The sequence below is a fragment of the Podarcis erhardii genome (genome assembly GCF_964252035.2).
Source record: "Podarcis erhardii genome assembly, chromosome: 6".
Classification (NCBI taxonomy): domain Eukaryota; kingdom Metazoa; phylum Chordata; class Lepidosauria; order Squamata; family Lacertidae; genus Podarcis; species Podarcis erhardii.
The window spans coordinates 33,595,901-33,620,298 of record NC_138510.1 but is presented as its reverse complement, the minus strand read 5'-3'; the positions used below and the strand labels follow the sequence as shown (position 1 = coordinate 33,620,298).

The window sequence follows — 24,398 nt, the reverse complement described above, 5'->3', positions numbered from 1 at the left end:
TGAGCAATACCAATCTACATCGGAACACTGATTGTAACAGAGAAATAGAGAAAAAGCCGGGAACCTGTGGTCCTCCAGATGTTGTCTGACTCCAGTTCCCATCAGCACCAGCAAGCAAGGCTCATGGGTGTGACCAGGATTTATTTTAGGGGAGGGGGCTTTATATTGGGGGGACAGAACCGAGTTAACTGTAATGCAATTAGTCAATTAGTTAAGTATTTTTATTTATTTACGCCCATGGAAAGACTAATGGTCAGACATGATGGGAACTATAATTCCCCAATCCTGCTCTGTAATTATCTCTTATCTTCTTCCACCCCATCCATCCGTGGAAAACCAGGTTGTTATTTTTCTTACAAAGGGAATCTCTAGCTGCTGGCATGAGATGTGTTACACTGAATCAGACCTCATTAACCAAATAGAAATTGAGCCCATCTTGCAAAAAAAAAATGTTGATAAGGTTAACCCTTCTTTGATTTCCAAAAAACCTTTGATGGGGTCCCCTCACAAAAGTTTCCCAAAAACCTTAACAGTCACAGGATAAAGTGGAATGTCTTTTTCTGGATAATTCAACTGGATAAATAAAGGAATGAGAATGAATTTATGGGCTGTTATCTCAGTGAAAAGAGGTGTACAATGAGGTGTTTCCAAGGATCTGCATGGGAACTTGCTCTTGCTAAGTATTCATTAACAACCTGGAAAAAGGTGTGAACAGATCTGCATATAATGACATATAATTAAAAGTAGTTTAATCATAAGCACACTGTGAAGAGTTTCAGCAGGTTCCCCTAGCACTACAGGGTACACAACAAAATGGCAAATAAATTTCAGTGATGGTAGATGCTGAGTTACACATACATTAAGGAAAAGTAACACCCAACAAGGTTGCGCACAGGATCAAATTAGCTATTGCTATTCATTTAAGCGATCCTTAAACTGCTACAGAGAGCTTTCTGAAAATGGCAGCACTGATGTGCTACAGTCACCAAAAAGACAAACAAAATGTGATGAATTATTTTTTAAAAAATATTTTTTAAAAAATACGGTACTGCACTTTTTAAGCAGTCCTGGCTATATTACATAGAGAAAGCTAGAAAAGACAAACAGGAGCAACAAAGGTTACCAGGAATAGGACTCCTTTTATGCAAAGTAAAGCAATAAAAATATTTTAAAAAATAAAGCTTCAACCTAAAAAATGGGATCCCAAATAAGGGATAAATAATATATGCAAAATCACAAGAGGACAGACAGAGGTAAATAAGAGGTTTTCTGCTCTTTCAACAAGACACAGCAGAAACAAGAGTAAATATTTTTCTCACGGTTCACATTGGACTCTCTGCCAGCAGTATAACTTAATCCAAGAACTAGGTAATTTGATGGAAGACAGATATAGGAAGTTCAAATTCAGGGTGTCCCTAGCATTATGCTTCCAAGATTACAAGCAAAAGGAATTCACTACTCTGTTGTAACCCCATGCAATTATAAATTAACTGAAGCATTCAAATCTGGGAGGGGCAGGCATTGGGTTAAACATACATCTCATCTGATAGAGTATAGCTCTTTATATATTCTCAGGACTTTCCTGTAACCTTCCCCTCTCTTCATCCAGCTCAAAAATGGAAGGTAATTCAACATGTGCTCAGGATGCTCCAGGTGGTGGTGGTGGTGGTGGTGGGTGGGTGGGTGTGGGGTTTTTTGGGGGAGGGGGGTAAACAGAATGAAGAATCTGAAGATCAAGATAAGCTCCAAATTCTTCATTTTACAAAATGGGAACTAAGTGCACATGCTTCTATATGATACAATGGTGAGGCAATAGAAGGAGGTGCAAGGAAGGGGCAGAAAGCAGGTTTCATTATTCAGTTGTCTTTTTTCCTAGTCCAGACTAGTTCTTACACACTGTTCAGCTTTTACAAGCTACGTCTTCCTTGGAATAGAGGGGAGAGGAATGAAGACAGCAGGTCAATTATCAGCCAAGGCTGCAGTGTGATCTCTTTTCTGGAGGGAGCTTTGGGGAAATGGAAGCCCAAGTGTTTCCACTAGAAACACAAACCAGCTGCTGAGCAACCTGCTTCTTCCATCCCCCACTGGACAAGCAAAACCAAGCCTCTAATTCCTTTATCACATTTTGTTGTGATTTTTAAAAAACATATTCATTTGCAAACCAAAAACCTGGTCTTTGCTACAGCCAAGAGCGGGATGGGGGATACACTACACAGAAGTTTCACTCCATGGATTTACAGACTTGTAATTCCCAAATGGCAGCCCTCCCTGTCATTCCCTTCCATGAATTTGCTACACTAGCCTTGCATGGTACTTTCCCCAGTTCTGCCAATGCCCAGTAACTCTGATACAAATCTTTACATTCTATGCTGGCTCTGCATTCCCTTTCCACCCTCGCTCCAGCATTATCTGGTAAATCATAGTTTTCCCTGCACGAAGATAGCACACTGTCATTTTTCAAAATAGCACAAATATTATTTTGCCATGAATATTGTCACACCATCTTCAAATGTGATGGGGTACACACCCGAGCATAAACTGTATTCCTACAGAGATATTATCTCCATTTAGGAAAAACAGGAAGCTGCCTTCTTACAGAAAGGGCAGTCATCCATCTAGCTCAGTATTGTCAATATTCAGTGGCAGCAATTCTCTGGGGCTTTCAGGTGGAGTTTCCCCCCCCCCCCAGCTCTATTTGGAGATGCAAAGGGTTGAACCCAAGACCTTTCACATACAAAGCATGTGCTCTTTTGCTAAGGTACTGCCCTTTTTTCGCTATCATGTGTAACAGTGCCCTAATTACATATATTCCATTTACCATCCTCAATCAGCAGCAGGCCTTACAATGCTGTTGGGACTCCAGTTGAGTCCTGCCCACATTCTAGACCCATGTTCTACCTGTCATAAAGTCCTTCAGCCCCAACCCCATAGCTCCTTATTCCAGCACTGAGTTCCCTATCTCCCATCTCCCATTCCACAGCATCTAATTACCAGTCTCCTCCTCCATAACCACTCCCCTGCCTGTGCTCCTGCAACCTCAAATTACAGCTCTGGTCTGCCATCCCACATAGATAGTGCTGTTGGCACCTGAATCTATGCCCTGTGTTCAGCCAGTAGCATCAGTTGCAGTCGATGCAAAGGGTGTGGTAGTTTTGCAAAATATAGGCAGCATTTGAAGGCAATTCAAATAATCCCAAGTTTCTAAAAGCACCAACCTAGTGCCCATCATTCCTGACTTTCTGTTCCTAAATGCAGAAGCTTCTGTTTGAATTATCTTCCTGCTGTTCAGTTACAGAAGCATTTACAAGGCAGGAGAGGAACAGGGAATTTTGTATTCCGTAGTGATTGATCATTACGAGCTGAGCCGTTGCATGGAAACCAAATTGTTGGTGCTTAGGAGGTGCTGCTATGTATTCCCTTACGCTTAAGCCTATGACATCTGCAAAGCAGCCATTCCTGGGCGGGTGTCTCGAATAGAGAGATTCCAGGTGGAGTAGAGCAAGAGCTGTACTGAAGCGCTAGCAACTGCTGCTCCTATGCAGATCTCCCTAGTAACCAAACAGGGTCTACTCCTCTCTGTCTGTTCTGGAGGCACTGACACATCCTTCCTTCCTCACTGCCATGTACCCCACTGTCATGTTGCAGGTTTTCATTTCAGCTGCAGCTGGCACCGGAGCTGTGTTAGTGACCACTCCCCTCTTTCACCAACAGCAACCAGAAGGCAATGACGGCTCATTCTGTGCCCTGTGTGCACACCCCCTTATGGGAAATGCAGACACAGCCTGCAATCCAGCTGTCTTGCAGCATCTCAGTCCTTGCTGCCTCAGCTCCATGGATGACAGCCCATGTTGCAGTCACAATTTCTGCTTCTTTCTCTCTCACGCACACATACCTCCTTCACAGGTTTGCCATAAGGATGCTCGCATGGCATAGCTGCATATGCAGCAATAGACCTTTTCGGCTGTTCCTCCCTAATACAGTAAAAAGGGTGCCATCCATTTTAACACCAATTACGGCATCCTCATGCAATCCCCATTTCCACTCATTGCTGCTGAACCCCCAGGTCTGGGTTCGTTCTATTCTTACAGCTCTCCCTTGCTAACTAAATCTACTCTGCTTCATCAGCTAAAATGCAATAATAATAATAATAATAATAATAATAATAATAATAATAATAATAATAATGTTTCCCTTTCCCTTAACCTGGATGTCTTGAGCAAAAGAAAAAGAAAAAAAGAACCAGAATCAAATTTATCTTCCCTCCTGCCCACTTCTGCTACCTGTTTCATCTTTGCACAGAAAACTGGGGGGTTTTAACTAACATTTATTAGTATGCTGGCTCAATTAGGTTTGAGATGCCTCTTTTGGAGGGAGCCTGGAGGGTTTTTCTGGGTGGAGGGCAGGGATGATGTGAAAGACAGCCTATTTGCTATACTCAAGGGATAAACCAAAAATAAATGAATGAATTAAGAAGGCGATAGGAAAGCCTCCCGGAGTGCTTACAGTTATAAAATAAGCAGGCTGAAGTGGTCTACTTTGGAGCCGAACTTGCTTACTCCTCACACTTAAAAATCCCCTTGCACCCTACAAGCCAAGGCAGTCAAACGGTACACCGCATCCCTCTGCAAAGAGAGCGGGAAAGCCTGCGGAGGGTCACCCTCCAATCCATGCAGGCACCCCAAAACCAAGAGCGCCGGCTGACACCTGTCCTCTGGGGAGGGGACGCTCACTCCTCCTCCCACTCAAGTCTCCCCAATAACCTTCACCGAGCAAGGCAGCTTTTCTTCCATCCATGGGAAGGGAGGGAGGGAGGGACGGCAGAGACGGACTCACCGAGCATCTGGCTGAAGAGCAGCTGCTCCAGATCGCCCAGCACGGTGACCACCAGCTCGGGATCCACCTTCAGGAAAGCCTTCTCTTCCGCCGGCGCCCCTTTCCCGGCCGGCTGGGTGGCCGCTTGCTGCTGCTGCTGCTGCTGCTTCTGTTGCTGCGCCGCCTTGCCTTTGCTGGAGAGGATCTCGTCGTCCGACTTGAGGTCGTCGCTGCCGCTGCCGGCCTCGGGCGCCTTGCTGAGGGGCTTGACCTCGGCGTAGGGCCCTCGCGGGATGCGGCTGGGCTTGCCCAGGTTGGAGGGCAGCGGCGCCAGCGGCGGCGGAGGCTTGTTGCCGGCGGCCGGGGGCGCCAGCTTGGCCTGGAAGAGCGAGTGCTCGGAGCGCGAGAGGTTCTTGGACATGAGCGGCGGCGGCGCCTCCTTGCCGCCTTTCAGGCTCCGGCCGCCGAAGCCCTTGGCCGCCTTGGCCATGTCGTCGCTCCACTTGGGCTCGTACAGCTGCATCTTCTTCTCGCTGTCCGTCAGGAAGGACAGGTTGGTGAGCGACTTCTGCTTGCGCAGGTTCGAGGCCAGCGGCCCTCGGCCCTCCACGCTGCCGGCCTTGAAGACCTTCAGCTCGGCCGGCGCCTTGGGCGCCGCCACGCCGCCGGGGCCCTTGGCGCTGGCGCGCTTCTGCATCATGGCCTTGTTGCTGCTGTCGCCCGACGACGCCTGCTTCTTGGAGCCCCTCAGCGCCTCCTCCTCGGGCCCTTCGTCGCCGCTCAGCTCCGCGTCGCGCTGCAGCCTCCTGACGTCGTTGCTGTTGCCGCCGCCGCCGCCGCTGCCAAGCATCTTCTTCCCGCCCGCCGCGAGGAAACCATTTAAAAGCCCAGCCTCTGAAGCGACGGAGGGAGAAGAAAGAATGAAAGAAGGAGGAGAGGAGGAAAACGGGAAGGTCGGAGGAGGGGAGGGAGGGAGGGAGGGGAGAAAGAGAAAGAGAGAGAGAGAAAAGGGGTGGGGGGAGAAGGGAGGAGGAGGAGGAGGTGGGATAAAACAGGAAAAAAGAGAGACACACGCTATCAAAGCAGCCGGTGCCACCTTCCCCGCCCCGGCGCGCGCGCGCTCACAGAAGCGCAGAGCGCCCGGCCCCTCCTATCTCCTCCAGCGCCGCTGGGGAAACTGAGGGGGGAAGCGAAGCGAGAGGCAAGGCGAACAAAAAACGGGCCCTCCCTGCCCGCCTGCGAGATGCTGCCGGCTCGGCAGAGAAAGGGAGTGGAGTGGAGTGGGGGCGCGAGACGCGCGCGAGGCTATTTCTGGCTCGGGAGGAGGCGTGTGTAATTGTGCGTGAGGGTGTGTGTGCGCGTGTGGACATCGGCGAATAAGTACGCGTGCGCGCGCACTCGCGGAGCCTTGCCTGCCTCCGCGCTCGAGAGGCGCCGAGGGAGAGCAGGGCGCTTTCGACAGCGGAAGGCAGGCATAGGCGGGGAAGGGGGAGACGTCGTGGCAAGGCGCTCCAGCAGCCAGTCCCCACAGGGGGGAGAGTCATCTGACAGACCCCCCTGGGCACAGGGGCCAACTCCTTGGGGCTGAGATCCCTTTGCCCCGCCCCATAAAATATTGGGGGGACCGCCCCCCAAAAGTCCATAGGCATTGCCATTCAAATTGTGTGCGTGCCCTGCGTCATGTGATTATGTAGAGTGAGGCTTCTCCTCTCAATATTTTATTCGAGTTGGCACCCCTGACCCTGGGGCCATTTTTGGCCCACCAGAGATCCATGCATGGGAATCTCCTGTCCTGCCCTCCTCCCCGAGAGCCCCAGAAGCAGAGCTAGGGCTAGCTCTGCCATTAGGCGGAGTGAAGCAGTTGCCTCAGGCTGAGGATGCTGAGAAAGTAGGAGTTGGGCCAGCCCCCCTCCTGCTCCCCTTGAGACTCCTAATCTAGCCCACCTTAGTCCTCAGGTCCTGCGATGGAAGCTGCCTTTGTTGCCAGAATTGAGGAACAAAATTAGTTGCCAGTTCAGTTGTATGGGGAATGGGGGCAACAGCTTGTCCATCAAAACGTATTTGGCATAAAAGGGTACTTAAAAGGTTCCCATTTTCAAGACTGCAGCCCCTTCTGTTCTGGAACCCATTCTCCTGAAAACTCGCCACCTGGGAGTGACTAGTGCTGAAGACAAGGCAATCTACACATGCTTAAGTGCACTGCTTGGTCATGCAAGAACAAACCTTGGCATTGAAAGTAGGAAAGCCCTGTTGAGCCTTGACTTAGGTTTTCTCTGGGGTGCCCATCAGGCTCTATTGCATGCAAATCAGTTCTTTCCTTCCCTTGCAATTACACAAGAATCACTTCCTATTACAAAATGCACCATATACTGGACAAGACCCAAGACATGGTGTGAATGTTTTGGATATACCACAGCCAATTAGTTTCCCAGCATGCATACACATAGCAATATACACACATATTCATCACTTGACACGATGACACCACAGAAGAGAATCTTGCCATTTCTTATTCTGAAGGAGCTTCCATGTATGAATTCAGCAGAGCATGAAACAGCCTTCCTTGTCCCATGTCACCATGGAAAAGGTTCAACAGCTACTCAGAAAGGGTCAGTGGCAAGCCCAGAAAAAGAATTCAGGAATCTGAGCTCCCACTGCTTAGCACTGACAGAAGAACAGCCCTTGCCTGTGCAGAAAGATTATCAGCTTTCACATATAGAACAGATAGTGGTATCAGACTGCTGTCTCTGTGCAGTGATCCAAACCAAACCCATTTCCACAAGAGGCTGATATTAAAAATAATTCCTGCTACCACATCTATGTGTGGCACTAGCCAAGGCAGCACATAATAAGCCTGCCGCTTTCAGTTCCATGCTCCAATATGAAACACAAACGATAACACACACAAGAAAAAAGAGGGTGCAACACTGCAAACACATGAAAACATGGAAGTGTGCTAGCTACACTGACCTTGCAGTTTGCAGGGATCTCTTGTGCCGAAACTAGCTTATTTATTATACAGTTTGTATCCCGCTCTTCCACTGCCTAAGAGGGTGTGGGGAACTTGTGGTACTTCAGAGGCTGTTTAACTACAACTTCCATAATCCCTGAATGCTGGTCAGGACTTAATGAGACTGGCCTGAAGGATGCTCCAGGCACCTAACCTTAATTTTAAAACAATTCATAAAACAGGTCCGAAAAAGTGCAAACCAAGCAGCACATATTTAAAATACAATAAAGAAGGAGCAGGAACCTTCCAAAACAAAACAAAAACTTTAGCTAGCAACAAAAGACCAGCTAAGTAGGGGCTAGAATCTCTCATAGCAGAGAGTTATATGCCCTGGTGCAACAACAGAAAAGGCTCTCTCTCTCATTCTCATCAGCCATACTAGAGGCTGGGAAGAAAGCATTATTTAGGCACCCTGCTCCCAAACTGTCTAGGCTGTTAAAGATAATGGACACTTTGAGCTATGCTCAGAAATGAACCTGTAGTCAGTGAACGTGCTCTAAATATCCAAATATCTAAATAGGTGCTTCAGCATTATTTAGTATTATGAGCCCTCAGACCACAGAGCTCTTTGCTTTCTTCACTGCTTGTACTAACATTCTGCTCCAAAGATACTTAAGACAACAAAGAACATGGTAGCACCCATAAATGTATTATGGCATAAATGCTTGTGGACTAACATCTACTTTGTCAGATTCAACTTGTCAGTTGAACTGACGATTGCAGTGGAATGTCTTTACAAATCAAAATTCAAAGGATTTCAGCTTCATTGTAAATTATAGTACTACTGAGCTGAGAACACAAAGATCCCTAAGTAGCAGGATTAAGACCATACATTTGTGGGCCAGTCTCTAAGAATAGTTCTGTGTGTCCAACCATAACTAGCCCAGCCTGGTGGAAAAAGAAGTTCCAGTGCAGAGAGCAATCTATTCTGAGAAAATCACCAGTATGTTTTAATGAATATTTTCAATTTTTATTTTAAGCCACTTAGAGGTGTTGGGTTTTTTTTCATTAAATGATATAGAAATCTCTTAAATAAATACTTTTCAGGGATCCTAAAGTGAAGAAATAGTGTGTATCTTGTGGCTTAAAGCCAGGTAAGACTCAGCCAGTCTACTCATGGTAGGTGCCACAGACATCCATAAAGCAAACTGCTCTGAGAGGAAGTAGCCACTCAGTCCTGAGTCACTACAGCATTGCTGGTCAGCCGAAACCAGTCCTCAAATTCCCAACCAATTAAGATAAAATAGGGCAGGCCCTGTTATCTCAGCAGGGAATAGACAGTGACTTGGAGATGTTAATGTCTCATCCATGTTATTCAGACTATGTGGGCTGGTGCTGGGGTTTGACTTGAGCTATAGCTATTCAGAAAGAGAATTTTGCCTTCAGGACATGTGCAATATGAGGAGGAGAGATGGCTTATCATAGAGTGAGCAGGAACCTAAAGAATCTGAAGATACTGTTCTGTAGAGCTGCAGCGTGAAACTCCTTTCCCACACGTAAGATCAGATGACCATGTATATAACTTAGTTGTGAAGCACATGATTAACATTTCTCTTTGTTTCTCTGTCCCATGCTTTACAAGTGCTTTTACATTCCTGGTATGTTAAAGCAAAAAAGAAACCCCACAAAACCCCTATTTTTTGCCACCTCTGATTGAAGAAAATGCTCCAGCAGATATAATTTTTCATTTTGAATCATAGTACTATAATGACGACAGGAAATAAACAACATTTTGTTGTAGGAAAAAGGTAGTGTATTCTGAAAGTAATAATAATAAAACGAGCATCTGTAACTATGTACAGGCCTGGATGGACACCCAACAAATATAAAATGTCTCAGAAATAAGGAGCTGATGCCAGCATCAGTCCTGTAGGTCCTTTTGTGCCCATCCCAACCCAGGTACTAAACCTTCCCTTCCATCTGCCATGTTCTGTGTGATCATTTGTGGCTCCCTAAACTGTTGTCCTCAGCACAGTTTCCACACCACTAAATAATGGAAACATTTAATCAGCTGACATCAATGTGGTCCATGGGGGTGGAGAGGTAAAGATGTACCCCAAAATTTTCCCCACGCTTGCCTTATAAACCATTGTCACAAGCTCCCACCACCCACTTATTCTAATGACTAATGCAAGATAGAAACAGAGTCCCACCTACAAAAGTTCCAGAAGTAGTGCAGGATATCTGTGAACAGCAACTCCTGCATGTTTCCTCACCCTACACTAAAAGCAGCAATCAGGTGGGAGTGGATCAGGGCCGCGGTAATAGCAGAGGAGCTAACCTTTGTCCTCCACTCAATTTTCTAGATTTAAATTGCATCCCTCAGAAGCTTGCATAGGCGGGGGGGGGGGGGGGAGGAACTGGAACAGTAAGAAATAGTTAAGCACCCTGCCCATGGGGTAGCTGATATAAGCTCAAGACAACAAACAAACCAAGCAGATCTCTCAGATCACAACTAGTTGGTTTGAAAGTAGACCAATCTGTGTCCTTTTTCTGCAGAAAATACGGCTGTTTTTCTCAAATTAGTTTCTTTGTGCTTAGGACCACAGACTAATGGCCCAGTCTTATGCGCTGATACTGAGGGAGATGCGACCATGGATAAGGAAGATTCTATCCCCGCACTCTGGTACAAATCCCAGTTCCAACACTGAGGAATCCATTCCTCCCAGAAACTGGAGCAGGATTGGGAGGCCTGGCTGAATTAAAGCCAAATGCCTGTGGCTTTTGTCTAAGGGTACAGACAGAAGCTCATCTCCATAGTAATGATTCCACATCATCCCTGCAGCTCCCTTCTTAGACAGCTGGACTCAGCTGCTGCTTCTGTATGCCTCTGTCGCCTTTGTCTACAGCTATCATGTTAAGGCTGCAAGCTTATGCCCGCTTTCCTGAAAATGAGTCCTATTGAGATTTACTTTATTCACTGAGCAATCTTTAAGGTGGTGGTGGCCGATTCTGTGGAGGAGAAACCACCACTCCCTAATCCCTGCAGCTCAAGCCAGCCAGGACTGAAATTGGGGAAAGATTTTCCAGTGACCCCCCACAATCTTTCAAATTTACCCCTCCAACTGCCATTAATGCCATGCTTTTTTGCCATTCCTGGGGCCATGCTAGGGAAGTGAGGGGGCCCTGGGTTCAGCACATCCAAGCTTTCCCCTGGCACATCCCTAGACTGCTTCTAGTCTTGCTGGTCTCAGAGCACCACAACTGGTAAAGCAATGGTTGTATGAATTTTCACCACTGCACCATGACGGCCTTGACCTGCAGATCATATACAGTGTCCGACATCCCCTCACTTGTCCTCCTAGGGAAATGCTCATGCCCAGAGTGCCCCCATGAGCACCCTCTGATTAGCTGCAAACTTTGGGTGCGATTCACCTAACCAGTTTCATCACTGGAAGGACAAAAATTGCAAAATGGGGCTTTCTACCCTCTTGTCCCCCCATTGTGTTCCCCAAATTGTCCTGGTACGGTTTAGGAGAACCCTCAGAACAGGGTGCAGGGGGAAAAGAAGGGGGATTATTCCACCTGGCAAACTGAAATGCCTGTACGATTGCAAGAGTGCAACTTTGAAATCTACACATTGCACCTGTTGTCCACTGAGCAGAGGTACTGGATCAATGGTTTGTTGTGCTACCTTCTGCTTGCATTTGAAAAGCTGAGAAATCGTCACCTCCCTCAGATGAAATGATTGCTTGCCTGGGTGGAGAATGTGGGGTGAAACGGCTGTTTCAGCAGCTTGGCACTTCATTTTGAGAGCCCTTCAGAGGCAAGAAATGCAGAGAGCAGATCAGGTGGTTTCCCACTCAGCAAGTGAAGTGTGAAATGCCACATCTATCCTGAAGATTGGAAGTTACTCAGTTTCCTTTTGAAAACAAAACTAGCCACTCCGGTGCAGGATAAAGTCCCAAGGCCAAATACTACCTGCGTTCAGAAGATTAAAGCTTGAGATGCTAACAGGACTGTTCATTTCTAAATTCCCAAAAGCAGAGTGGCCACACTTGCACATCATCCTCAAAAGGACAATGCAGATTCGCATATAATTTGCATGTGCTAATTTATATGTGTAGGTGTAAATTTAGAAATAACTACTGTAATTTAAATAAAAATGCAGTGCAATCAAACAGTTCAACTAGCACAAAGACTGTGCAGTGGAACTTCCTCGCCCTCTCCCTGCACGCCCCCTGTGCACCCTGTAATTTTGCTCTGAAGGGTTGGGGAAACATCCAGAACAGATGCGGGGGGGGGGGGGCAGGAAGAGGCAGGTAAAACCTCTTGCCCTAATGGAACTGTTTCATTGGATACTACTCAATACATCTCATCATGGTTGGGAAAACTGAGCAGGTAACCTGTATGCTATCCTGTCCGTGGGCAATTTCAGAGCCCTTTCTCTCCTTTCTTATAGTTAAATAGCTATTATCTGAAGTTAATAACAAAGCAACCATTCCAATAGATGAATCCTTCAAGCAGAGGACTGTCCTTTGTATAGTAGGACATATGTCCACTCTACAGAAAACTGATCTCAACCTCTTAGAGCAGCAGATTCCATAGAAGGCTCAACAACCAGTCTGTGGCTCTTTTCTCTTTTCAGAAGCCCATAGCAGAGAGCTTTGGCTCCAGTTAACCCTACTCCCGAGTTCTACAATAGCATTAAATGCCAGCAAACGCCAGGAGTATTAAATGCCAGCAAATCCATATTATGCACTCATATAATACATGACGCAAAGCAAACATTTCATAAATTAATTTCTATGCTTAATAATTACTGCCATATATCTCTTGTTGCAAAAGCTGCAGTTTTCTTGGCAGGCATTGAGATCTGAGAAAGCAAAGAGAGAGGAGAGCCATAATTCATCAGTTAGCAGGAAGAGAGTGATGTTCGGGGCAGAACTACACATTCAAAGAACTTCCAGAAGGGTGGCTGTGTTAGTCTGTTACAGCAAAGACTCTTGCAGAAGATAAACACATTTATAACGGCATATAAGCTTTCATTGACCCTTCTCCCCACCACACACACACAACACTACATGTTATAGAAATTCAAATGGCAGCACTGTGTTAGGTTTCTCTTGTTGCCTTCATAACATGTCATATGCCTTACATTGTTTTGGGATGTAATTACACTATTTCCTTGCCTCCACCAGCAGCATCCTGTGAAATGAATCAGGAGGCAGTGAAACACATAGCTCAATGACCCCTCAGTATGAGGAGTGTAGAGGGGAATGTGATGCTAGTTTGCTGGTTTTGATAGCAAACCTGTGTCTGAGTCCCTTGCTTCAATGACCTTCTGAAACAAGATGTAACTTTGCCATCTCTGCATGCAGACCACATTTTACATTTGTGCCCAGGAGCAGGTAGAAGGCAGAATGCTCAGGTTAGGGAATAAAATAAAAATATGTAGCTCATTGCCATTTCTGAAAGAAGACCTACACAGGTATTCCCTGATCTGAAAGTAAAAACAAAAGATTTTGCAATGTTCCTAGTTACGTAAGTAGCTCCTGCGATGTTCTTTCTCATAACAGGGGAAATTAAAAATATTTCAAAACATAACATCTCAGGCATCCTGGCTGATGAGAGAATGCTGCTTATGTGTAGCAGTGCCTGAGTAGTAGCGAAGGAGGAAGGGGACATGCCTTGATCAACTAGCAGGAGCAAAGGTAACTCAGTAACCAGAATGACAATTTCTACTTTGGGTTTAAAACAAGCCATTGGCAACTGGGCAACTGGAATTTTGCACTTCTGGTGTCTACACAATGTGAATCAATGACTCTGTCTTGGTAAAAAGCATCCACTTTCTTAAAAACTATTGATTTATTTGGCTTAAGCTTACCATATGGTACTAGAGGAACTGGGAACTGAACTCAGAGAGTCCTACTTTACTTTCATGAAACCTTATCCAAGGTTCTTTGATCAGCAGTGATGGGCAACGTCCTAGAGCCTGCTCACTGCTGCAGTGTACCCCTCTTCAGTGTACAGGGACAGGTTGCCTTCTAGTCACCCTGAGTTCATTGAGAGTGATGAGCTCGGCCAGGACACTGCGTGAACGGGCTCTTCATCCTAACATAGAACATGCTGCACAACCTCCACAATGCACAGGGGTCCCTTAGCAGGCAAGATTATATGGGGAAAGTTTCCTGTTCCTAGAACTTTTAAAACTTTTTTTAAAGGACCTAAGGACCTCCAGATGATGTTGGACTCCAGTTCCCAGCCTGCATGGCCCATGGTCAGGGATTATTTGAGTTGTGGAACAGAGGAAGCCGCATTATACTGATCCAGCCCATTGGTCCACCTAGTTCAATGTGGACTGCATTGACTGGCAGCAGCTCTTCAGGGTTTTCATGCATGGTGTCTCTCCCAACCCTCCCTGGAGATGTCATGAATTGAGCCTGAGACCTTCTGCATCCAGTGCAGATGCTCTACCACTGAGCTATGGCCCTTCCTTAAAATCCAACAAGATCTGGCTACGAGCTCCCTATCTCTGGTCTAAGTAGCAGACCTTGAAGTTTTGTCATTTTGATCCAGCAATTTCTGCTATCAAAATAATATGCTCTTCAGTTGTAAAAATGACCACCTCCAATGAGAGGATCAAAGATAATGCATCTGATTTTTAGAAAGGGTTTTTCTTAGCCTTGGAGCCCTTTCATAGACTGTGGAGTGACTGGGTTTCAGGCACAAGAAACTCAGCTCCCTGTTTCAGGGAACACTAGGCTGCGATCCTAGCCAATTTGTTGGGAGTTGTTTCAGAGTAAGATCCATTGAACACAGTGGGATGCTTCCAAGAAAACATGTTGTTCACCTGTGCAACACAATCAGAATTGAAGTCTGGCTGTAACAATGTCTGGTTTAAAGCCAAGCAGTGATAAAACAGGCACACTACCCACCCAGAAGATAATAGCCTGAGCTGCCCTTCTCCACCCCATCCCTAGTCATGCCCTAGGGACTGGAGCTTGCCTGAATGCTGTTCCATCATCCACAGAATTCCAACAAAATAAAGTAAAAGGAAGTGGGCTCTGATTATAGTCTCTCTTTTTTGGCTAATTATCCTTCCTGTGGGAGGGGGCAATTAGCTCTATCTGGTGACCTCACAGGATCCCATGGCAACAGACAGGATATATCGCATTAGAGGACATTATCATGTTGGGGCAGGGTGGGAGAGAGACAAAAATTGCTTCAAGCCGAGAACAAGACTCAACTTTTCTGTGGCTTTTAGAACACTCCACTGGGGATCACAGGAACTAGGATTTGGAAAGCGGGAAGGAACTAATCAGGCCGCCTATTGCTTAAAGCTTCAGCTAGCAATTGATGAAACACCAAACACCCCAGTGACCAAAATGTAGAGTTCCAAAAGGGGAAAAGTTTTAACAGTCTTGAGATTGAGTTTCCGCCTCCGTGTCAGTCCAAAGAATCTCTTTAGTTATCTACCACTAGTGAAAGTAGGTATTTAATTATATTTAATTTAAAGCTAATTAAATATTTTAATATTTACTGTTGTCTTTCAGTTTTAATTAACCAGATGTTCTTACAACAAAGATCAGTAAATAGTTGTTGATCTGATTGAGCACCTCAGGTTTTGCACATGTTTGGCATGCATTTTAATTGCCAATAGCACCGGTTAAGAAATCTAAATTAAGCAATAAATACATGTGGCACTTTAAATTGACTGGAAGGAAAATCAATTTCCATTGCAAACAATCAAGATTTAAATGTAGTAAATGAAGAAGAAGAGGTCTAAAATTAATCTACAATTCTGATTCCATGATTCTAATTTCTGTTCAAGAGATAGATACCCATTTTGCACATAACACTACCATAGTTTAGCACTGTTGGGGGAAAGCCTAGGGGAACCTTGGGCTCACCTATTGCCCCCTTCTTCCTTGCTGGTGTGGCTGTGAAGCTTCCACTTTTAAACTCACTTCCCATTATGTTATAAAACCACTTCTGGCTGGTTTAAAAAATATGTTAACAAGCAGTATTGCAGAAGCACTGCAATGTTTTACAATACTGTGATTACTTTGTGAAAGGTAATAGAAGAAGGAGGAGGAGGAAGCAAGAGCAGTGCTCACTGCAGCAAAATGGCTCTCTTGCATCAGTTCCTTGGGGGAGCAAGGCTATGCCAAGTGGGGGAGGGTGCCAAGATCTTGCAACTGAATGAGTAAGTTGTGTCTAACTTAAAGTTTCACCGTCCGGGATGCACACACAGTTCTCAACTGCAGGAATGTGACTGTGGTGTGATGAATCAGCACCCGACCAGATAAGGGTATGGGTTGCTTAATGCTGAAAAGCACTTGTATACTTGATCCTCTTTGTGCCTTAAGAAGTTTCCTCCCTTGAAGAAATCAAAGTATTGATTCAGGGTCTCAAACAAACAACCCCCCCCCCCCACCATCATTTAGAGGGGTCCTCTTCTGATGTTTGGGTTTTAGAGAATCCCTTAAGATCACCTAAGTTTTTCTCATAATTGGTGCCATGGACAGGGAATGACCCAATTGAGCCAATATGCTTCTGATAATCAGGCACATTCATGCTGTGTTTACACTCCCATTTAGTGTGCACTCACTGCATTCCCAGTGCTGTGTTTTTAATCCATGTTCCCACGACATTATCCAAAATGCATGTGCATCCTATACTTCATTATAAAATGCTACTGTTTGAAGCGTTATTTCTCAAGCCAGCTTCACACCAGCTGAAGTCCTTAAACTGTTCCTAATTCATCTGTAGCCTAAGTGGGAACACATCCCTAGTCACTGCCCTCTTACAAACAGAAATGAATCTGACACTAACGAAGTTCTGCTGATGTGAACAGCTAGTGGGGAAAGAGCTGTGAAACAATACGGGGGGAAATAGCTTCACTGTGTACTAACACAGTAATGTGAACAGATCCAATCCAGACTTTTAATACAAAAAAACAAGTGAACCAGCCAATATTGGCAAGAGTGCCTCACTCAGCACAGATCTCACTCACCTAACTCCTAAGAAAGGCTATCTGGATAATACAAATACAGGCACACTTAAAACTGGTGTAAGATTGTGTGTGTGTGTGTGTGTTCCTGTCTGTCTTCATAACAAATAATGTCTAAGTAATATAGTAATCAAATTAGCAGAGACTTCCTGGCCAGCCTTTAACCGTATCTACTTGGGAGTTAGGTCACAGTGAGTTCAATGGGACTTGCTCCCAAATAAGCATATACAAAATTGTTGTCTTGTATGTTTTTAGGCCACTGTTTCCAAATCCTCAAAGCAAATCACACAACTTCCAGAGGGGCAGCAGTGTTAGTCTGCTGGAGCAAACTTGTTGCCATTCATTCAAACACTGAAAAAGTCAATTTAAGAAATTAAAAACTGCCCTGGGACCATTAGGGTTGAAGGGTGGCTTTAAAAATGTAAGACATATTTTTAAAAGTGGGTATATAAGAAGATACATAGTACATTGCTGTAATGGTTGTAAGGGGTTACTTGTGCATAGGTTGCCTTCAGTTTTGGTTAGATTGCCTGGCCAACCATGCTTTGGCTGACGGCTCACACTCCGTGGCCGGTCAGTCACTTGCAGAATCCGTCAGTGGGCGTTTCTTGAACCTCTTCCAGCATAAGAGCTGTTTGACGCCAAGTCTCCTCCTACTTTCACTGCGCGGAACTCGTCTGCGCAAATAAGGGGAAGGCAGAGGCGTGTCAGCGCTCTCCCCACTAGTTTCTGGTGAAGGGTCTTGGAGCCCTGTCTCCAATTCCTCCATCTCCCTCTCTTCTCTACTGGTGTTACGCTGAATTCCTTCCTCCCTGCTGGTCCCCTCTCCGGCATCGCTTTGGAGCCCTGCCTCCACCTCTCGCTCTGATGTCAGTTCCCTGACAATTACATTGTCCTATCTTAAATGTGGAATAAAGAGAATATAATGAAAATGATTTACAGGTGGTACTTGACACCAGTCAAGCTTGCAAAAATTCATCATTTGCCCGATAATAAATGTTGGAAATGTAAAGAGGTTGAAGGTACATTCTTTCACCTTTGGTGGACATGCCCAAAGATTAAGACCTTCTGGGAGATGATATATAATGAAATGAAAAAGGTATTTAAATATACCTTCCAGAAGAAACCAGAGGCCTTTCTCTTGGGCATGGTCGGCCAATTGGTGCAAAAGGAAAATAGAACTTTTTTTATGTACGCCACAACAGCAGCAAGAATACTCATCGCAAAGTATTGGAAAATACAAGATTTACCCACCCGGGAAGAATGGCAGATGAAGCTGATGGACTATATGGAACTGGCTGAGATGACTGGCAGAATCCGAGACCAAGGAGAAGAGTTGGTGGAAGAAGAGTGGAAGAAATTTAAAGTTTATCTTCAGAAATATTGTAAAATTAAGGAATGTTAGAAAGATGTTGGGGGGGGGAAGGATATAAGCAGAAAGGATATAAAGGATTAAGTAAAAATGAATTGGTGAAAGAGAGAAGGTAAAATTATAATATGTTAAGATAAATTATTAGGAAAAAACAAAGTTGGAAGGATTTGCTGGAATATTTAATTGAATTAGAATACAAAAATGGGAGGCGTGAGGAAGTCAAGGAAATAAGTTAATGTAAATAAGTGAGTTAAAGGTTTGACTTGTTTTTTTTATTTGTTTTTTCTGTTTTTTGATTATATGTATTGTTTTTTCTTTTTCTTCTTTGATTGTTTTCTTTTCTTTTTGTAACCTTTAAAATCTTAATAAAAAATTATTTTTTAAAAAATAAATAAATGTGGAGTAAAGGTAAAGGACCGCTGACAGTTAAAAGTCCAGTCACGAATGACTCTGGGGTTGCGGCGCTCATCTTGCTTTACTGGTCGAGGGAGCTGGCGCTTACCTTCCCGCTGGAGTGGTACCTATTTATCTACTTGCACTTTGATGTATGCTTTCGAACTGCCGTCCTTCCAATCAGCAAGCCCTAGGCTCAGTTGTTTAGACCACAGCGCCACCCTTGTCCCCCCAAAATGTGGAATAGGCCAAAACAATTACTGAAGCATTTCAAGCCAGCTTTGTTATTGAAAGCCTAGATAGCTAACCAGCTCTCCATCACAGCATAGCATAATTGGAATCCAGAAGACATGCCAGACTAAGGAAGAGGAACAAAAGTAGCCAGGGGCACATCCTTTTTATGGATAAAGGACTCCAGGACTAAGGGGTAATGTTATGACAAACCCACATGGTTAATCAGGGTTTTCCAGTTACTATTTCACATTGTGTGTGTGTGGGGGGGGAATTAAGGCATCAATGCTGGTTCATTAGGGGGAAAATGCCAAAATCTGTATTATGCCAACCAAACTGTCACAAAATATTGTGCAGGCTTTCAAGTTCTCTGAAAGTCTTCATCAGGTCAGATGGTAAATAAAGCAAGGAAACTAGGTGGGAGTTGGCAGGGGTGAAATGTAGCTAATGCCAATGGCATGAGTCTGCATTTGGTCAGAGTCTTAGAAGGCTTCCTCATATGTGGACAAGTATCTTGCTGCTAAGGATCTGTCAGTTTTGGTTCTCTGTTTCTCATTTTTCCAAACTTTAATTCACTTCTCCACATTTTTCAACAATTTGCCATTAAAAAAAAGCTTAATGAAAATTAATTAGCATTTTAGTGTGGAATTTCTTCTTATAACCTCTTTTTTATATGCTGGTTTTTTTTACTAGTGTACACATTTTTGCAAGCCATATCCCCCAATATACTGCATACTTGTCTATTTATTTATTCTTTGAAAGTGCAATCTACCGCTTTAAATACAGACTGAATCAAATTTCTCCTCCATCCCTACTTACTACAAATACATTCCTTTTACCTTCAAATTTGATAAGAGTGGTCCACACTGTCCCAGCTATATGACTGGGCATTCCAGTATGCTGGATCCATCTTTTAAAAAGATTTGTGACACTTTAGAAGCCCTGAAGGATTTGGAATGTCCAGAGCTCCCATTTTTTATTCAGGAACAGGATATAAAAACCTACAGCTTGGCTACTTGAACCAAGGAGATCTAATCATCTTTAACGACATTATAAATTTCACTTCCTCGAGGGGAAAAAAAATCCACATCTCAAGTAGCATCCAGAATCTAGCCTTCTGCCAGATAAGGCAGGAGAAAGACAATAGTTTTTAAAAGGGAGCAAAGTGGTTTGAGAGAGGCTTCTATTGTGTGCACAGTTCTTTTGTTCCACTGTGGTCAAACATGTTTTGCAGGATTTTTTGAAAGACACCCAAACCTAGAGATGTCTAGGTTTTGCCAGGAGGTAAAAGAGAGATGATAGTGCACTCTCCAAATAGTATGAAGCCCCCTTTTCAAACTGTCTTTGGGACCATTACCTATCTCTAGCTTATGAAGCCACATAGAAATCCATACAGAGAAACCATAATGCCATTTCTCACTTCCCTTATGAGTGCTGCAAATCAATAAGGGAATCCCAGAGTTTGTACAGTGCATCACTTTGTGCACGGTATGTCGGAATGACTCATAATTCACAAGTCTAAACTAGCCATTTTCTCCCTAGTTATCAGTAGGAATTTTAACAGAGTGCAACACTCTAGTTTGCTTCAATAAAGGCTTCTCATTCCACTTCTACTCCAATATTCACTGTGGAGTCCATGGTATAGACGTACTCCCCGAAATCATACCAGCCTTAGGAGGTTTGGGTCTTACTTATGTTCACTTGCTTACCTGCAGAAATTCAGCTATCAGCAGTATATCTCAAATCCTAACAAGCAGGGGAACAGAAGGGAGCAATTTACAGGAAATCTTGGAAAGCTGAAAATGATCCATAAACTAACATCTCCCCTTTCTCTCCCACTGTTTTTATATTCTTTGCACATCCCTAGAGCATCCCACCATTCTCTTCTTCAGAGCCAGCTCCTTTGCTACCTTGGCAACAGCCACCCCAGTATCATTCAATTTTAAAAAAGAAGACGAACTGAGAGGTCTGATGAATTTACAAAATCAATTTGCACTGGGAAATTTATCCCCTCCCTTCACATCATTCCTATAAGGAATAATGTAACTTAATTTTCCCTCTTCCCTCCTCTCTCTGCAAACCTCCCAGTATATCAGTGGCTGCAGTAAGCTGCATACAGCCTACAAAATACAACTGATCTGCAAGAAATGTCTGTGAATGGTTCATTGAAAAATGACTTTGTAAACCACGGATTCAACCATTGGCCTGATGGGGGCTGCGGATAAAACACTTCTGTAGACAGCATACACCACGCAGCAGCTTCTATTAAGTGCAGAGGCTTTATTTCCTAATTATCTTTGCCAAATAACTCCCCTGTGGATATAACATTACTAGATGTCAGAGTGCATCTACCATGGAGCTCAACTGCTGCATTTTGATTTTATTTTTAATGCATCCTCCTGTCTCATTTCTAAGTGTCCTTTGGAATAGATTCTCCCTGCATGTCAGAATTAGGAAAATTAGAGTAAAAAATAAATAAATAAAGACTGTGGAAAGAAGGGTTGCACACAATGCACAGTCGCTGAGCAAGGATAATGGAGCAATTAAACAATTAGAGATATGGAACAATGCTGCTGTATTCCTCTTGCCATGTGTAACGGAGGGTTCATTTCAGCTCCAGCCTCCTGATGGGATGCAAACTGGGCAAAGGGCTTGGCCTTCTCTCAAGAGAGAAGCAGAATCAATTTGTCCCATATACTGTCCATTCTCTTCTCCTCGGCTTGGGCAAAGATTCATGAGAAACATCCTCATAAAGGTGGGAATTATATGCCAAGAAAATTCTGTTTACAGGAATAACGGTGTTTGTTCTGGCCAAAAGGAGTTGGAAGGAAGCTGACAATCAGCTGCGGGAAAACAGTTGCCATTCCACATGGAATTACCATTCTGTATGTGCCGCCACATAATGTATAACAGGGCTTTAAAACCAGAAAGGCCAATTCTACATGGATAAGTCAACTCAGATCAGCACAGAGCAGCACTAGTTTCTAGGTGTGGTTTCTTTTTATTTCTGTGCAAAAGATGAATCCATCCCCATAGAGGGGAAGCACTTGTCATGCAGTATGGGAGTATACCATGACCCCTTTGCCCTGCAAGATATAATTAATTATATGAGACTATTCAGATCAGTACACAGAATTACCTTGGACATGTGGGTTCTTGTTTTGTTTTCTCTCCCCATATTCTAATGTGGGTAACAGTGCCCTCATTCTGATTTTAAACAGCAAATTAGGTGGGGTGACCTTTCCTCCCGCAGGCTGTTCTTCAAATTCCCCTCACCTGATTTCTCCTGCCATGTTTTTAACTTCCATATATTTGGACTCAGCACAGAAATGCCAGAGCTACCTCTAGCCTTGCCCACAAAAGCTTATGACATTTTAAAACTGATTGTTTTTAATGTACCATAGAATCCTTGTGTCATTTAGACTGCCATGGAATTCTAAACATGGATATGTGAGTTATTTTATTTGGGGAAATGCAAAAAGGCTATTGTTTTGTTTTTGGCCTTGGGAGAGGTGGCAATCCTATTTATCTGGTATTTCCTTTGTTCCTCGCCATGGTGTGGTCTTGTGATGAAAGCGAAACTCTTTGGAGAAGAGCTGGCAGCATGTCTGAAAACTCGCTGCTTCAAGTGCCTTTGTTGAACACAGTTGCAATAATGTCAGTTTGGGTCACATCCCCATCACAAAGGCTGGGAGGGAATTTCATGTCATATGATGCACACAGGAGACAAAGCTCTATCCACTTGGAAACTAGACTGTATTGCTGCTTCTGGAGAGCCATAGGGCTATTTGTCCACTGGACCAGGAGGCAACTGTGACAATCCTCACCAATTCAATTCAGCCTTACCCAACCATAGATGTGCAGGGGCGTGCAGATCCTGCACCCCCTCTCTCCCATCCCCCACCATGCAGCTGCAGCTCCGATGAGTGGGAACCAGTTCCCATGCCAGATCTGCACTCACCCATCCTTCTAGCCTGGTCACGCCAGATAATGTTTCACCCACAGGGCCAAGCACACAGGCTATTTCCTAGCCAAGCACTACAGTTTCCAGCCACAGTAAATTAAACAGCAGGAACTTGCGGAAGAGCCGCAGTAGAAATGTGGCAGTGACCCCCTGCTTTCTATTCTCCCAGGCAGGTCAGGGTCCAGGACAGCTGGTCCCGGCTGGCCCTGGACTCACAGGGATCGGATGTCTTAATGAGAGTGGGAAAGCAGAGACAAGCCCCACACAGCTCTGGTGAGCTCCTGGGTGAGATTACATTGCAGCTGGGAAGCATGTGGGTTTCTCCCTCTCCACCATGGTCTCTCGTTCCCTTAGAGTAAGGACAGTGCCTAAACCGCCCTTCAGGAGGAAACATTGCCCCCCCTAAAAAAATGCAGAGTCCATGCCTAGCAGCATCACCTTAACATTAATGAAGCCTGTGGCTGTGTACACATTGCCGTTTACTCGGACACTGCAGCTGGTGCTCTGAAACTGAGTATTCATGATGTCAGCCACAATCCATACATTTTCTGTAGTTTCTTGAAAAACAATTTTGCTTGATGCACCTTCCCTCAAACCAGCTTCCATCTGATTCGAAAACATAAGCCACGGTTAAGCTGAGGTGCGTGCATTTGAGACAGCCATTGCACATGCACAGATGACTTTCTAGGACTATGAGTTGGGGGGGAGGTGGCAGATACAGAGAAACAAATCAGGTAATGCACATCTGGTGAAGGCACCCTTGACCCTTCTTTGGCGTGTACAGCAACCAGTAAAAATGTGACTTGAAACACAGCAGGAGGAAACAACCTTGCTACATTTTAAGCCACCAATGTGTACATTGCCCGAATTTTACACAGAGTGGCAATTTGCAAGCTACTTCATGGAAGCTTATCAGGGCTTCAGCAAAGAGAACATCAGTACTAACTGATAAGCTTTCTGGAATTTCTTTGTTTCTATGGGAAACAATGCCCAAGGAATGGGTAGACTATGGAAGACAAGGCAAGCAGCCCTCCAGGTCTCTCTATCAGCCCTTGGGTCTCTTCCCAGGCCACGTCCATCATTGTGTGTTTTTGGAAAGCCTCTGGCTGCAATATGTCTTCGAACTGTGATCATGCCTCTCATTTCTCTGCATGGAGAAGAAATGGGGTGGTGGTAGAGTCGAATCCTCCGGCTTGTGCATGGCTGGAATGTTGCTTACCATACAAAGGTCAGAGCCACATCCATTGCTCTGCCCACTGTTGCCTCTGGCCATCTCTACTGCTGGCATGTGGTGCCTGGGGGGTTCCCTAGGAAACCTCCCTCTGCCCCAGCCTAAGGTGGATGATGACGATTGCTTACCTTGCCCTCAGCACTGCCCATCAGTGTGGACAATACTGCAGGGGCTGCCAGCCATGCACCCACAGGCACACTTATACTTGCAAAGGCTCTTCTGGTGCCTGCAGGGTCTGGTCCCCCAGTGCAATTAGGCTTGAGAGAAGCAACTCTGTTTCAGCCAGTAGAAAAGCTGGCTGCCATTCCGGTGTTGGTCATGTAGACACAACGGTTTCTCACGCTTTCAGGTGTGCCCATAGATCCAGAAAGGCTGGCGCCCCCTGCAGTATGTGAGCCAGGAGGCCTAGCTTAACATAATGCATTTTCC

General features: G+C 44.8%; 1 protein-coding gene across 8 annotated transcripts in view; it reads right to left on the bottom strand.

The window, feature by feature from the left end:
* The window catches only part of NAV1 (neuron navigator 1), a 278,297-nt gene that overhangs the window by 177,082 nt on the left and 76,817 nt on the right, over nt 1-24,398 (bottom strand). For 7 of the 8 annotated variants that reach the window (XM_081866971.1, XM_081866977.1, XM_081866978.1 and 4 more), the window contains exon 4: nt 4,834-5,706. The exons of the other annotated variant lie outside the window; for it this stretch is intronic. In XM_081866971.1, the coding sequence (XP_081723097.1) occupies nt 4,834-5,706 (873 nt within the window). The remainder of the gene's footprint in view (nt 1-4,833; nt 5,707-24,398) is intronic. 8 annotated transcript variants of the gene reach the window in all.